General features: G+C 41.1%; 1 protein-coding gene across 5 annotated transcripts in view; it reads left to right on the forward strand.

The window, feature by feature from the left end:
- The window catches only part of FGGY (FGGY carbohydrate kinase domain containing), a 420,429-nt gene that overhangs the window by 130,070 nt on the left and 277,262 nt on the right, over positions 1-13,097 (forward strand). The window contains exon 1 of one of the 5 annotated variants that reach the window (XM_079921236.1): positions 308-1,138. The exons of the other annotated variants lie outside the window; for them this stretch is intronic. Coding sequence (XP_079777362.1) covers positions 1,104-1,138 — 35 coding nt within the window. The 5' untranslated portion in view covers positions 308-1,103. Of the gene's footprint in view, positions 1-307; positions 1,139-13,097 lie in introns of those variants that run through there. 5 annotated transcript variants of the gene reach the window in all.

The following is a 13,097-nucleotide window of genomic DNA, read 5'->3' on the forward strand; positions in this document are numbered from 1 at the left end:
TTTCTCTGCTTCTGGTTTGGAAGATTTTTCAGAGTCAGATATCTATTGTGACAATATTTTTAAACCCTTACTGAAAGTGCCAAGGCTGTCCCATTAGCTGTTCTTCCACTAGGCAGCCCAATCCATATTGGTGCCTTATGGGTGCATTACAGTGGCTGGGAAGTCCAAGACTTTGCATGTGTTTAGCGGTTATCAGTTAATTGCCTAAGTTGTAACTTTTCAGTGTTAGGATTTCTGTTAAGGAACACCATAATAAATTTGGTCTGACTTATTCCAGTTGAGGGGAAAATAATTAGGAAATGACTTTATTTTGACCCAAGGATAATAAATATCTCTCGCCTCACCTTTAGAGATTTAACCTACTGGGTCATTTCCATGACCCAAGCTAAGTTTCAAGTTCTTTTTTTTCTTATTACTTCCCAGCAGCTACCTTTGTTCAGTTTAAACGAGGCCATTCCTTGTTCCCAGGCATGATTCAAGTATTCATACTTCTGTGTCTTTTTTTATAATGTGTATAGCATTTACCATCTTACGACTTTTTAATACCAACTTCATCATCTACTTCTTTCTCAGATTTTTTCCAGCACTTGAAAGCATAACTGCGTATTGCCTTTCTATGTTTTGTTTCTCCATGGTTTGGATTTCGGTAAGGCTGCTTATTAGTGTCACTTACACCACAGTAATGAATGGGCTCATTTTCCCTCCTTCATTGGACTGAGGACTGGGACTCATGGTTTATCTCCGTTGCCCCGTCACCTCCCACAGAATCTGCACTGCGTAGCCACTCAGTGTCTTTTACTAAACTGCAATCTAAAGGGAAACTTGTGCGCTTTTATTTAAATAAGACCATAAATTGGGCACAACTGTTTTCATGACTTTGAAATTCCCAGAAACGTTACTCTTCAGTACTGTTCCTTTGTTGAGATCGAAGGGGTTGGCTTTACAGTAAATCAAACGAATTGCAGAATCTTAGGACCAGAATAACAATGATAATGATAAAAACTAGAAGTCACCTGCTTCATCCATTCTCTTCTCTTCAGGCCAGTTCCCAGCCACCTTAAACTGACATGGCCGTCCTTTCTTAAAGATCCCTTTGAAGAAGAATGTCGTCTCATGCCAACTCGTGTCTTCTAGTCTTGTAAGTTAGGCAGTTTTCTCTCAGTTAATCTGAGTCCTCCTTTACTGAAATTTATGCTCGTTGCTTTCATAGAAATGGAAAACAGTTGCTTTCAAATGAAGATATTTCCCTTCCTAAAGATGATTATTCCATCATTCCATATCCTTCTCTTCCCCTGGTGTAATTTTCCCTTCCACCTGACATTCTTTTCTGTTCTCCATTTCCAAACTATTGAATGCTACATTTCCAAACTATTGAATGCTACACTCTTTTTTTTTTTTTTTTTTTTTTTTTTTTTTGCGGTACGCGGGCCTCTCACTGTTGTGGCCTCTCCATTGCGGAGCACAGGCTCCAGACGCGCAGGCTCAGCGGCCATGGCTCACGGGCCCAGCTGCTCCACGGCATGTGGGATCTTCCCAGACCGGGGCACGAACCCGTGTCCCCTGCATCGGCAGGCGGACTCTCAACCACTGTGCCACCAGGGAAGACCTACACTCTTAATTTACTGGTCTTTTGCCTAAAAATACTCAGGCTAGGTATGATTAGATCTTTGATTTCAGGTGTACCTAGAAATATGTCTCACACCATTAAAATCAGTGGATCCAGCCAGGTTGGTGAGTAACTGAAATACCGTGACCCTCTGTGATCTATGGTGGTTTCTTTCTAAGCCTGCCATCAGTCATTCCCATCTCAGTTTCTCCGGTTGCCTAATTTACAAGACATGATTTGTTTGTTGTAAACCTTGCTTTGCAAGGTTCAAAAGAAACAGAAATGATGCCACAAGGGAAACAGTAAATATAGGCCATGGATTTTTTTTTTTCAGATCTGGTTTATAAATAAGCCTTTCTCAATTAGAAAAACACATGATTATTTTAAAGGAGATAAAAAAGAAAAGACATGGTACACTGTAAGTGCACTTTTACCTTTTTGTATGGTTTCTCAATTAAGAAACCCCATGAGCTCCTTTGTGCTAGTTATTAAAAAGAAGAGTAAGCAGGCAACTTCCCTTCCTTATTTAGTTTAGCAAGGATATTGACTTACACTTGAGCAGAGGCCTCTGGGCCCTTTTGTTGGTTGGTTGTTTTGTTTTTAATTTGAATGCATTTAAAAACTCAGCATATGGACTGAGTTGCAGTGGTAGAGCTCCAGTTGAGCCCTAGCCCTCAAAGCCGACTTCCAGTACAAGAATAAAATGGGTATGCGTGCAGGTTAAAGAAGACATCAGTGATAGGTACTGAGTCAACAAACATTTATTTAATGTCTTCTATGTGTTAGCCTTACTGGAAAGTCAAAAAAGCAGAATGTTCATCTAGTTTACAGTTGAGGGTGGGAGACAGTTTAGCAGGCAATCATAATGCATCGCATGCTAGGATAGGGACCAGTGGAAGCACCATGGAGGGGGGATGAACAGCACACCCTTGGACAAATTCCCAAAGGAATCGACACCTGAAGGTGATTAAGATTTACCAAGGGTCAGTAATGTAAAGGTGTTTCAGACAGAGGGAACTGCATGATGAAGCACAGAAGCGAGTGGGAGCAGGACCCATTCGGGAAGCTGCTGTTTGTTTCGACCAGAGAATGGGCAAACCACCAATAACTTAGTACTGCTCACCCTAGTTTCCCTAGGATGTGTATCTCAGGCACGTTTTTCATTTTTTCTCTGGTTCACGAAGTTAATTTCTCAAGCCTTCTGTGCTCCCCTAGAGCTTTGTATTTGCTCGCATTAAAACCCTTCTTAGGGCTTCCCTGGTGGCGCAGTGGTTGGGAGTCCGCCTGCCGATGCAGGGGATGTGGGTTCGTGCCCCAGTCCGGGAGGATCCCGCATGCCGCGGAGCGGCTGGGCCCGTGAGCCATGGCCGCTGAGCCTGCGCGTCCGGAGCCTGTGCTCTGCAACGGGAGAGGCCACAACAGTGAGAGGCCCGCGTACCAAAAAAAAAAGAAAAAAACCCTTCTTACATTGATTTTTTGCATTCCCCCCAGTACCTACGACTGTGTTCCCTTCCTCCCTCTGAGCTACTCAAGGGTGGAGATCCAGTACTCGCCTCTGTATCTCTGTGACGCCATGCTCAATGCTGGCAAAATTGTGTCTGGGAATTAATGAATCACTCCATGATGCATGAAGTATTCTGACTGGTTTTGACCCTAACTTTGCTGAGGGGGCACAGTTTGGGCCCAGTATTGCTATGCCAGATATGAATCAAGAATTTGTTTTTTAAATATTGTATATTAACGCATGTATGTAGAATCTGAAAAAATTGGTATAGACGATCTTATTTACAAAGCAGAAATAGAGACACAGATGTAGAGAATAAACATATGGATACCAGGGAAAGGGGGGCGATGGGGTGAATTGGGAGATTGGGATTGACATATATACACTGTTGTTACTCTTTATAAAATAAATAACTAATGAGAACCTACTGTATAGCACAGGGAACTCTACTCAATACTCTGTGGTGACCTAAATGGGAAGGAAATCCAAAAAAGAGTGGATATATGTATACGTATTGCTGATTCACTTTGCTGTACAGTAGAAACTAACACGACATTGTAAAGCAACTATACTCCAATAAAATAAAATAAAAAATTTAGTTTTTAACTCAATTTTACATTGAGTTGAGCAAGAGTGAGCTGGGTTGCTTAGGTTATTATTTCATTTAGTTCACATAATGGTCAACTCAGAGCTGAAAACCCATCTCATTTCTCTGCAGTGTTCTTAACATTGTCTCAAAGCAAGGTTTCATTTGAATATTTCTTTCGTTAGTCTTTCCTTGATCAGAGGTAGCTATGGTACGGTGATGATGACGACGATGATGAATGAAAACAATGAGAACAAAAATGGCTACTGTTTTTTAGGCATGTGCTGTATACCAGGTGCTGTGCTACATGTTTATGTGAATTAACTCACTTAATGAACTTATGAGATAAATACTACTATTACTCGCCTTAAGGGATGAAGAAAATGAATGCAGGGAAGCATCACCGTGTCTGATCCAGACTCTGTACATGCTCAGTAATGCTTTCCTCATAGCAGCAGTGAAATCAAAAGACTGGAGGAGCCCTGAGGAGGCTGGGTATTTTGTCTCCCATCTGGAGGCAGGATCATGCTTGAACTGAATGCCTTGATACACACACTATGCCTAAAACATCTCGTCCACAACCTCGGTTCCCCTGGTGAACTCCTATTCACATTTCAGGACTCACAGCTCAAACTACTCCTCTAAGGGAAGCTTCCTTAATATCCCCAGGTAGGGTTGTCCTCTTCCTGCATTGTTCCTCTTAAATACCTTGTATTTCACCTGTGAAATCCCCCCGTCAGTGTCACACAGAGGGTATGCTCCTAGAGGCAGTGTGTTTTATAGTTAAGGACGTGGCTCTGAAGCTAACTGTTTGGGTTCAAACACTTGCTCTCCCCATGTGAGCTGGGTGATCCTAGGGTGCTCTGCTCCCCCAAGAGACTGTTAACGCCCTGAGGCTAGAGAGATGGTATTTACTATAAATGCTTAAATGGCTAAGTCACAAAATTGCCATTTTCTTGCCATTAATAGCAAATCTGACTGTATCCTCCTTCTGAAGAGCTAATGTACTGTTTCTTGATCTTGATCCCTGAAGGATATTGAGAATTGAAATTGTTGTTGTCATTGTTTTTAATGGACTATTTTTTAGAGCAGTTGTAGGTTTACAGCAAAAATGAGCAGGAGGTACAAAGATTTCCATGTACCCCCTGCACTACACATGCGTCTCAACATCCCCACCTACAGCGGTGCATTTATTACAATGGAGGAACCTGCATTTACACATCATAGTCACCCCAAATCCATAGCTTACATTAATGTTCTCTCTTGGTGTTGCACATTTTATGGGTTTGGACAAATGTAAATATGTGTCCACCATTATAGAACCATACAGAGTAGTTGCGCTGCCCTAAAAATCCTCTGTGTTCTGCCTGTTCATCCCTTGAGAACCTAGGTTTAAGGCCATCTTTTTGTTTGCTTTTTCTTTTTCATTTCCGTTTCATTTTCCTGTTTTTGTTCCTTTCCCTTCCTTCCTTTTTTTAGAGACCAGATATCTTGAAAGTTATGAAAACTTCAAGTCTATACTTGTAGTTCACCAACTCTTTTTTTTCTTAAGTTTAATTTTATTGGAGAAGAGTCGATTTACAATGTTATGTTAGTTTCAGGTGTACAGCAAAGTGATTCAGTTATGCATATACATATATTCATTCTTTTTTAGATTTTTTTCTCTTAGAGGTTATCACAGAATACTGAGTAGAGTTCCCTGTGCTCTACAGTAGGTCCTTGGTTATCTATCTTATATATAGTAGTGTGCGTATGTTCATCCCAAGCTCTTGATTTATCCCTCCCGCTACGTTTCCCCTTTGGTAACAGAAGGTTTGTTTTCGATATCTGCAAGTCTGTTTCTGTTTTGTAAATAAGTCCATTTGTATCACTTTTTAATTCAATTTCACATATGCGTGATATCATATGACATTTGTCCTTCTCTGTCTGACTTAAATTAGTATGGTAATCTCTAGGTCCATCTGTGTTGCTGCAAATGGCATTATTTAATTCACTTCATGGCTGAGTAATATTCCATTATATATATGTACCACATCTTCTTTATCCATTCCTCTGTCGATGGACATTTAGGTTGCTTCCATGTCTTGGCTATTGTAAATAGTACTGCAATGAACATTGGGGTGCATGTATCTTTTCGGATTATGGTTTCTCCGGATATATGCCCAGGAGTGGGATTGCTAGATCATATGGTAGCTTTATTTTTAGTTTTTTAAGGAACCTTCATGCTGTTCTCTATAGTGGCTTTACCAATTTACTTTCCCACCAACAGTGTTAGGAGGGTTCTCTTTTCTCCACACTCTCTCTCTAGCATTTATTGTTTCCGGACACCAACTCTTTCTTTTAATGTTTTCTTCTCTTTGTCTTGTTTGAAAAGTCTTAATCTGGCTCTCTCCCCTTTGTGCTAGAGAGATACTACTTTGTGTTAAAACTCTCGGCTCTGCAAGCTAAGTAAGCAGGCAGCTCCTTGGTTGCTAGAACAGTTGGCATCATAACTGAGAAGGGCACTGGCATCACCGTGGTGACCTCCACTTATCATTATGGCCATCCTCATATTGGCCTCCTCAGTACCTGGAGTATAGTGAGTCCTGACAAAGGGAGAATAGGTGAGGGAAAGAATTCTCCAAGCTCTTGTGCATTTTGCACCATGGGAGAAGAATGGCATCATTTCTAGAGACCAAACCAAAACTGATAGAGAAAGAGAACTAGAACTATAAGATCTGCTAAATATTCTTAGTAGCTGTAAGTATTGAATGCCTGCAGGTGGTATCACTGGACAAAATCAAGCATAGCAGTTTGGAATGTTTATTGTAAAGGAAGTCACTATGTCTTCCAAAACAGTTGAAAGACAAAAGAACAGTTGTCAATGCCTCTTAAAAGATAAAGTAAAACATATTTGTTGAGTGCCTACAGTATGTTAGGTACTATGCTAAACTATAGCATAGTATACTTCTTATTATAACTAGGGGAATTTGTAAAGGTAACCCCAGCTTATCAAGGATGTGTTGGTTTTATAACTTGTTTATGCATTTATTTATATTGAAGAGTATTCTTGAGTTAAGGTGATGTTTGTTGGGTGCTCCAAAGGCCTAATATCCAAATGGCCAAATGGAATAAAGGAATGCATGGGGCCAATTGGCAAGAGCTATTTGAATCTGCCCCTTTCTCACCCTCTGCCAGGAATCTTAAATTATCTCTTCAAGGCAGACCAGCCCTAAATGATCATATATTAATATAACTCTCTTTTCCTTGCTCCCCACCACAAGTAGTTGCATTAGAATAGCTTTGCTCTTTTTCATATATTTCTTGTCTGTAGCATTAGATCCCAGGCTTACTGATGTGTACACCTTAGATAACGTTGGATCAGGCCCAGTGCTCAGCTTGACAAATGGCACATTTGGGATGCCATTAGGACTGAAGAATGTTGAAAGATAAGGATTGTATAGACACCACTGTCTCTGTTGATGCACAGTGTGTTGTCCTGTAATAGGATAGGCCAAGATGAGCTGACCTTGGAAGAGATATTTTAATATTGGAACTCATAAAATGTTTGGGAAAGTTCTCCCTTGTGATTCAGACTGGGATAGGTGCATATGTCCTAATCTCTTCTAAGTTATACTAAGATACAGCTATGATTGGGAATAGGTCTTGGTATGAATAACCTCATATTCATACTAGGGTAGACCTTGCAGAGGAAGCCAGCACTGGAATGTGGGACCTTAAAGACAAGAGGTTTGGAAGAACTAGAAGGGGGACCAGTGGTGAATCTTTGGATGACCAGAGCCAAGAGGCTGAGATCGAGGCTCATGTCCAAGAAGTCAGAATAAGCCTGAAATGATTGAGTTAGAAACCCAACATCACCAGAATGGAGAAGGAGCTAGGGCAATGGCAGAGGCAAACCAGAGGCAGGGGCCGGGGGCGGGGGGTGAAATCTGAGGATGTTCCCATCAAAAGGCAGCCCCAGCAGCCCCATTTTAATGGCCTTTAGCTCTGGGGTCTGCCACTGGAAACCCTTGGGCCCGTAGCCCTGCCCACTTAGTGGAAGAATCTAGGGCAGGATATAAATTCTTGTCGTTCTCCATGTCTTTTGATACCGTAAGCTCTATGAATACCCTGTAATGCCCTTCATAATATTTATTAGAAATTCGAGTGAGCCCTTCATGGATTTTTCTCTCTTGCTAGATTCTAAGCCCCATGAGGGAAGAGACAATATCTGATCTTGGTACACATTAAGAGCTTACTGAATATTTGTACTGAACGTAGGACGGAGGGAGTGAATCGCTCTTTTGTTCCTTTTTCCTCATTTGGGGAAAACGCTCAGCCCTTGAGGTTTGCAGGCTCTCTCTGAGACGTGCTTTGCACTGTACTGTTTCCCACTGCCAGCCCCTGGCACGTGTGGTTCTTTCCACCTGAAACTTTCTTCCCTTTCCCCACTGACAGTCATCTCTGCCTCTCTGTCTTCTGCTCCCGCCTCTTCCTCTGCTCATGTAGACCAACCATCCATCTGACTAACATATTTTTTCTGTAGCCATCTTGATGCTGTCAGTCTGGTTACTGGGAGCTCTGAATGTCCTGGAACCCATTTAGTCTTTTTAGGCTAATTTTGCAGATTTCTACTCTTATTCATGACAGACTGACATTACAGCTGAAATCTCAAAGGCGGTCTTAATTTCCCCATCTTGAATGAGCATTTCATTGTCCCTGTGACCCTACCTACGGTGTGCATCCTGAACAGCTTGACTTTTATCAGACCATCCTCACAGGAAACCTAAGGCAGCGACTCATTTGCTCCCTAGAGCTCTGTGTTTCTTGAGCTCTTCATCTCTTTTTATTTTTTTTTTTTTTTTTTTTTTTTTTTGCGGTACGCGGGCCTCTCACCGCTGTGGCCTCTCCCGCTGCGGGGCACAGGCTCCGGACGCGCAGGCCCAGCGGCCATGGCTCACGGGCCCAGCCGCTCCGCGGCATGTGGGATCCTCCCGGACCGGGACACGAACCCGCGTCCCCTGCATCGGCAGGCGGACTCTCAACCACTGCGCCACCAGGGAAGCCCCTCTTCATCTCTTTTTAGTCTCATGTTTTTTTCTTTATTAAGAAAAGGAAATCACGGACAAGGTCAACACAAAGAAATCAAATATCTCAAATTTCTTATCCTCTTCACATGCTCTGATTGGCCTTTGCAGTGATGTGTAAATAGCCTTTCATGAACTGTCCTGAATACGTGCATAGTTAACAAGTGTGGACTTTCAATGGATCAGACCAGGGTTTGAATTTCTGCCTTGCTCCTTCCTAATGCTTGACTTCAAATGAGTTACCCAACCTTACTGAGCCTTAGTGTCCTGCTCTGTCAGATGGGGATACTGATAGTATCCTTACCAGTGGGTTGTGGGAACAGTTGCGATAACCTCCGTAAAAGTCCTGGGTACGGTGCCTGGCGTATAGCAGGGACTCAGAAAGCTCTCTAGTTCCTTTCTCTTTCGCCTTTATTCTTCCCCCTTCTCTCATAGTCCCTCTAATTGTTACCATCCTTATATTTTAGGAGATAAATCCAAACCCCTGAGTCCAGGGGCTTTAGCAAGATCTTGGAATGTTTTGGCGGCGATGTTAGAATCCTTTGTTTTCTGACTCTTAGTCTCGTTCTCTTTGGAGCATGGGAAAGCTCCCTGGACTTGATTACTTATTCATTCCTTTCATGCTCCCCATATTGTCACGGCCACCTTCGAACCATGTTATCGGCAAGCCTAACTGAAAAGGCAATTTAATATTGCCCTGTGTTGCATCATGGCATATGTTATTTCGGTCCGTCTTGGACCTGTCAGCAAGTCTTGATGAAGTACAGAGTCAATAGTAACAAGCCTGGAGCCTGACAGCTCTTTAACAGGAGCAGCTCTGATGGGTGCAGTGGTATTTCTTCAGAAATAAGACCCTCTTGGTCTCTTTGTTGATACAATTAGCAATCCTATCCAAGTCATATCTCCCCACGAGCTGTATCTTCAGTGCTGGTAATTCGGTCTGTTGTATGGCTTGGAAAAACAGAGCCATCATAGGCCTGGGGTGTACTGAATGCCATAGCCAGGAATACGTTGGTAATTTATCCCTGCTCTCAGCTCCAATCATTCTGTTATCCACTCACTTGTTCGATTGAGACTCTCCAGGTTCTGCCTTCCCCAAGCAGAGAACAAAAGGTTTCCCTTGAAAGTGGGGGCCTGGCAGTGTCAATACAGTGAACTGCTTATAAATAATGCAGCAGTGCTGACTTCATTTTTATAAAATCATGTTGGAGGAATATGGGATAATGATCAGGCCCCTGGAACTCAGCAGGCATGCACTTTTGATATGTGCCTTGCTCTGGGTAAAAGCAGGAAAGTCAGAAGTTCTCCTTGTTCTGGCTGCTTCATGGTTAGAATCTTGGTGACACTTTCCCTTTGTTTCTCCCGGAGTTTGGAGGCTCCCACCAGCCTAGAAAAACTCTGATATGTACCTAGTGGGCCCATGGTAATACTTTTTGAATTAATGTGTTTTTTTAAGGTGATGATGATAATTATAGCAGTTACCACTATTGATCATCAAAAATGGTTTTAGATTCTGTCACTTTAATCCTCCTAAGACTAGAGTCATCTGGCTGGCCTGTTCTCTCTACACCCTCTATCTTCCCAACTACCCTTAGGTTTTTTCTTTTGTCTTGCCAGATTCCCTAAAAACAAATCCTCAGGGTATAAACCTAGCAGCCAGAGCTCTGGGAATTGAGTTGGGGAAAGGACCTTGAAGGCCGACCTGTGAAAAGGCAGGCCCTTACTTCATCTCTCTGGTCTTGTCAAGATGCCTCTACTCTTGTCTGAGCCTTGAACCCCACTCTGTCTGAGGGTAAACCTGAGTCTTCTTCAGGGTGTGGGAGAAGGAGTGTCCAGGTTGCTCATCATGAGGGCACACGGGGGGGTCTAGTTTCTTCCTACATGACTTTCAACCATCCTATTGACTTTAGCCCCACTTTTATTCCCACTTTCCATGTCCTGAACTTTTCTGGGTCTCTTTAGGGTAATTGTTGTGCTTCTGGGTTTTTTCTACTGCTACTTAAGTTTTATCTTTCCACGTCTACCAAGAGAGTTACTACTCATCTATCCGTCTTTTCTGGCTTTCAGATTTCTGTTGCTGTCATCTTCTATCCTGTCTTCTTTGACATTGTGGGGTTTTGTCTTTTTGAAATTTTCTTCCACTGCCATTTTTTTAGAATTTTTAAAGGGAGCAGAGGTCAACATGTCTAGTCAGTCTGGCATCTTTAACTGGAAGTGTCTTTGTTTTTCATTTTTTAGAAAAGGAAAGATGTGTTTGAGATTTGGCATGTTTTTGTGTCTGGGGAAGTAGGTGATGGGAGGTACGTGAGGTAGGCAAAGTGCATCTTCAGAGCTGCTGTCTTTGTTCTGTTTAGGGGGATGGTCTGTTCAGGGAGCCCAGGGCTCTACTGCTGCCCTTGGACACTCCAGGGTTCTAACTCCTGTCTACCTTAGGGCCTGTGCAGAGGGAAATGGCTGAAGATCTGGGCCTTAGAATACAAACAAATAAAAAGTGATTGGGAACCTGAAAGCTTCCTCCTGTAACTGACATCCTAGGGTTCTCATTCATTACCTAATAAGCATGCATTGAGCTCTCAGAATTTGCCAGAGAGGCACTCTGCTTGTTGCTGGGGAAAGACATGATGGATGAGGCAGATATGGTCCCTGCTGTGGGAGGTCATTGACAGGGCTGATATACTGAAATTCCCAGAAGGCCAGGTAGAACATCAGGAAATGAAACAAAATAAAATAATAACATTCTGTTATGATGAGGAGGTAGATCCTTCAGTACCTCCTGGCCTTACCCACTCACACACACTCTTGCCTAAGATAGTATAAAATTCAGCAAGCCCACAGTTCTAGACTCCTCCAATCTGTCAGGTCCTTTAATCAAGGTGGACCACTGAGACCACTGAATTTCAGGCACACCTATATAAAGAACAAGGGCAACCCTAGGTGGCCACATCCAATTATACCATCATGAATCCTTCATTTCACATGTGTGTTTTTACACTGCTTGTTTGTTAGTTCTGAGTTAAACAAAGAAAAAAGAAATCTGACTTTAGTTGAATTCAAGTTGCCATTCTAAAAAAAGTATGATTTCCTCTTTAACCCACAAGTCTTCTTGGTGAATTGACCCTTTTATCACTAGGTAATGGACTTCATTTTCCCTGGTAATATTTCTTGTTCTGAAGTCTACTTTGTGTTGTTTGTATAGCTACTTCCACTTTATTAGTAGTAGTATTTCTATGGAATATCTCTTTCTGTCTTTTTACTCTTTAACCTATTTGTGTCTTTATAGTTAGAATAGGTTTCTTATAGACAGCATATAGTTGAATTTTATTTTTTATTTTTATCCAGCTTGATGATTTCTGTCCTTGCATTAGAGTTCTTAGGCCATTTACATTTAATGGTTGGGTTTTAATCCACCATCTTGCTATTTGCTTTTTACTTCTTCAATATATTCTATGTAATTTTCCCCTTTACCTGCCTTCTTCTAGATTGCTGAAATATTTTTTAGTATTCTGTTTTATATCCCAAATTGGTTTATTCATTTTATCTCTTTTTTACTGGCTCTTTGAGGATTTATAATATGCATTTTAACTTATCAAAGTTTACCTTAAAATTATCTTATACCCTGTCACATATAATATACTTTCATGTCTCCCTATTATTTGTGCTGCTATTGTCATATGTTTTCTTTGTACATATAAGTCCCACAATGCATTGATTGTTTTCTAAATTCTCTTTTCAAGATAAAGATTTAAAGTCAATTATCTTTTAGAAAAATTTTAAAATAAAAAGTCCTTTGTATTTCCCACATATTTCCTGATTCTGATATTTTTCATTCCTTTGTGTAAATTCATATTTCCCTTTATTATCATTTTCCTCCTGCCTGAAGAATTTCCTTTAACATTTCTTACAATGAAGGTTTCTTGGAAATGAATTTTCTCAGCTTTTCTTTGTCTGAAAAAGCCTATGTTCCACATTTCCTTTTGCTGAACATAGAAGACTATGTTGATTTTTCTCTTTTTAAATTATTTCAGTGCTTTAAAGATGTCATTCCATTTTCTTCTGGGTTGTGTTGTTTCTGGTGAAAAGTCAGAAGACTTTTTTATCCTTGCTCCTCTGTAATGTTTCTTTTTCTTTGACTACTTTTAAGATTTTCTTTTTTCACGTTAAAAAAAAAGAATTTGATTATAATCTATCTTGATGTGGTTTTGTGTTTATCTTGCTTTGGTTTCATTCAGCTTAGCTCTGTGGATTGATAGCTTTTATCAAATTGAGAAAAATATGTGGCCATTGTTTCATCAAGTATTTTTTTAACTTAGTTATATTTATTCTTTATACAGCAGG

The sequence above is a fragment of the Stenella coeruleoalba genome, assembly GCF_951394435.1.
Source record: "Stenella coeruleoalba genome assembly, chromosome: 1".
Classification (NCBI taxonomy): Eukaryota; Metazoa; Chordata; class Mammalia; order Artiodactyla; family Delphinidae; genus Stenella; species Stenella coeruleoalba.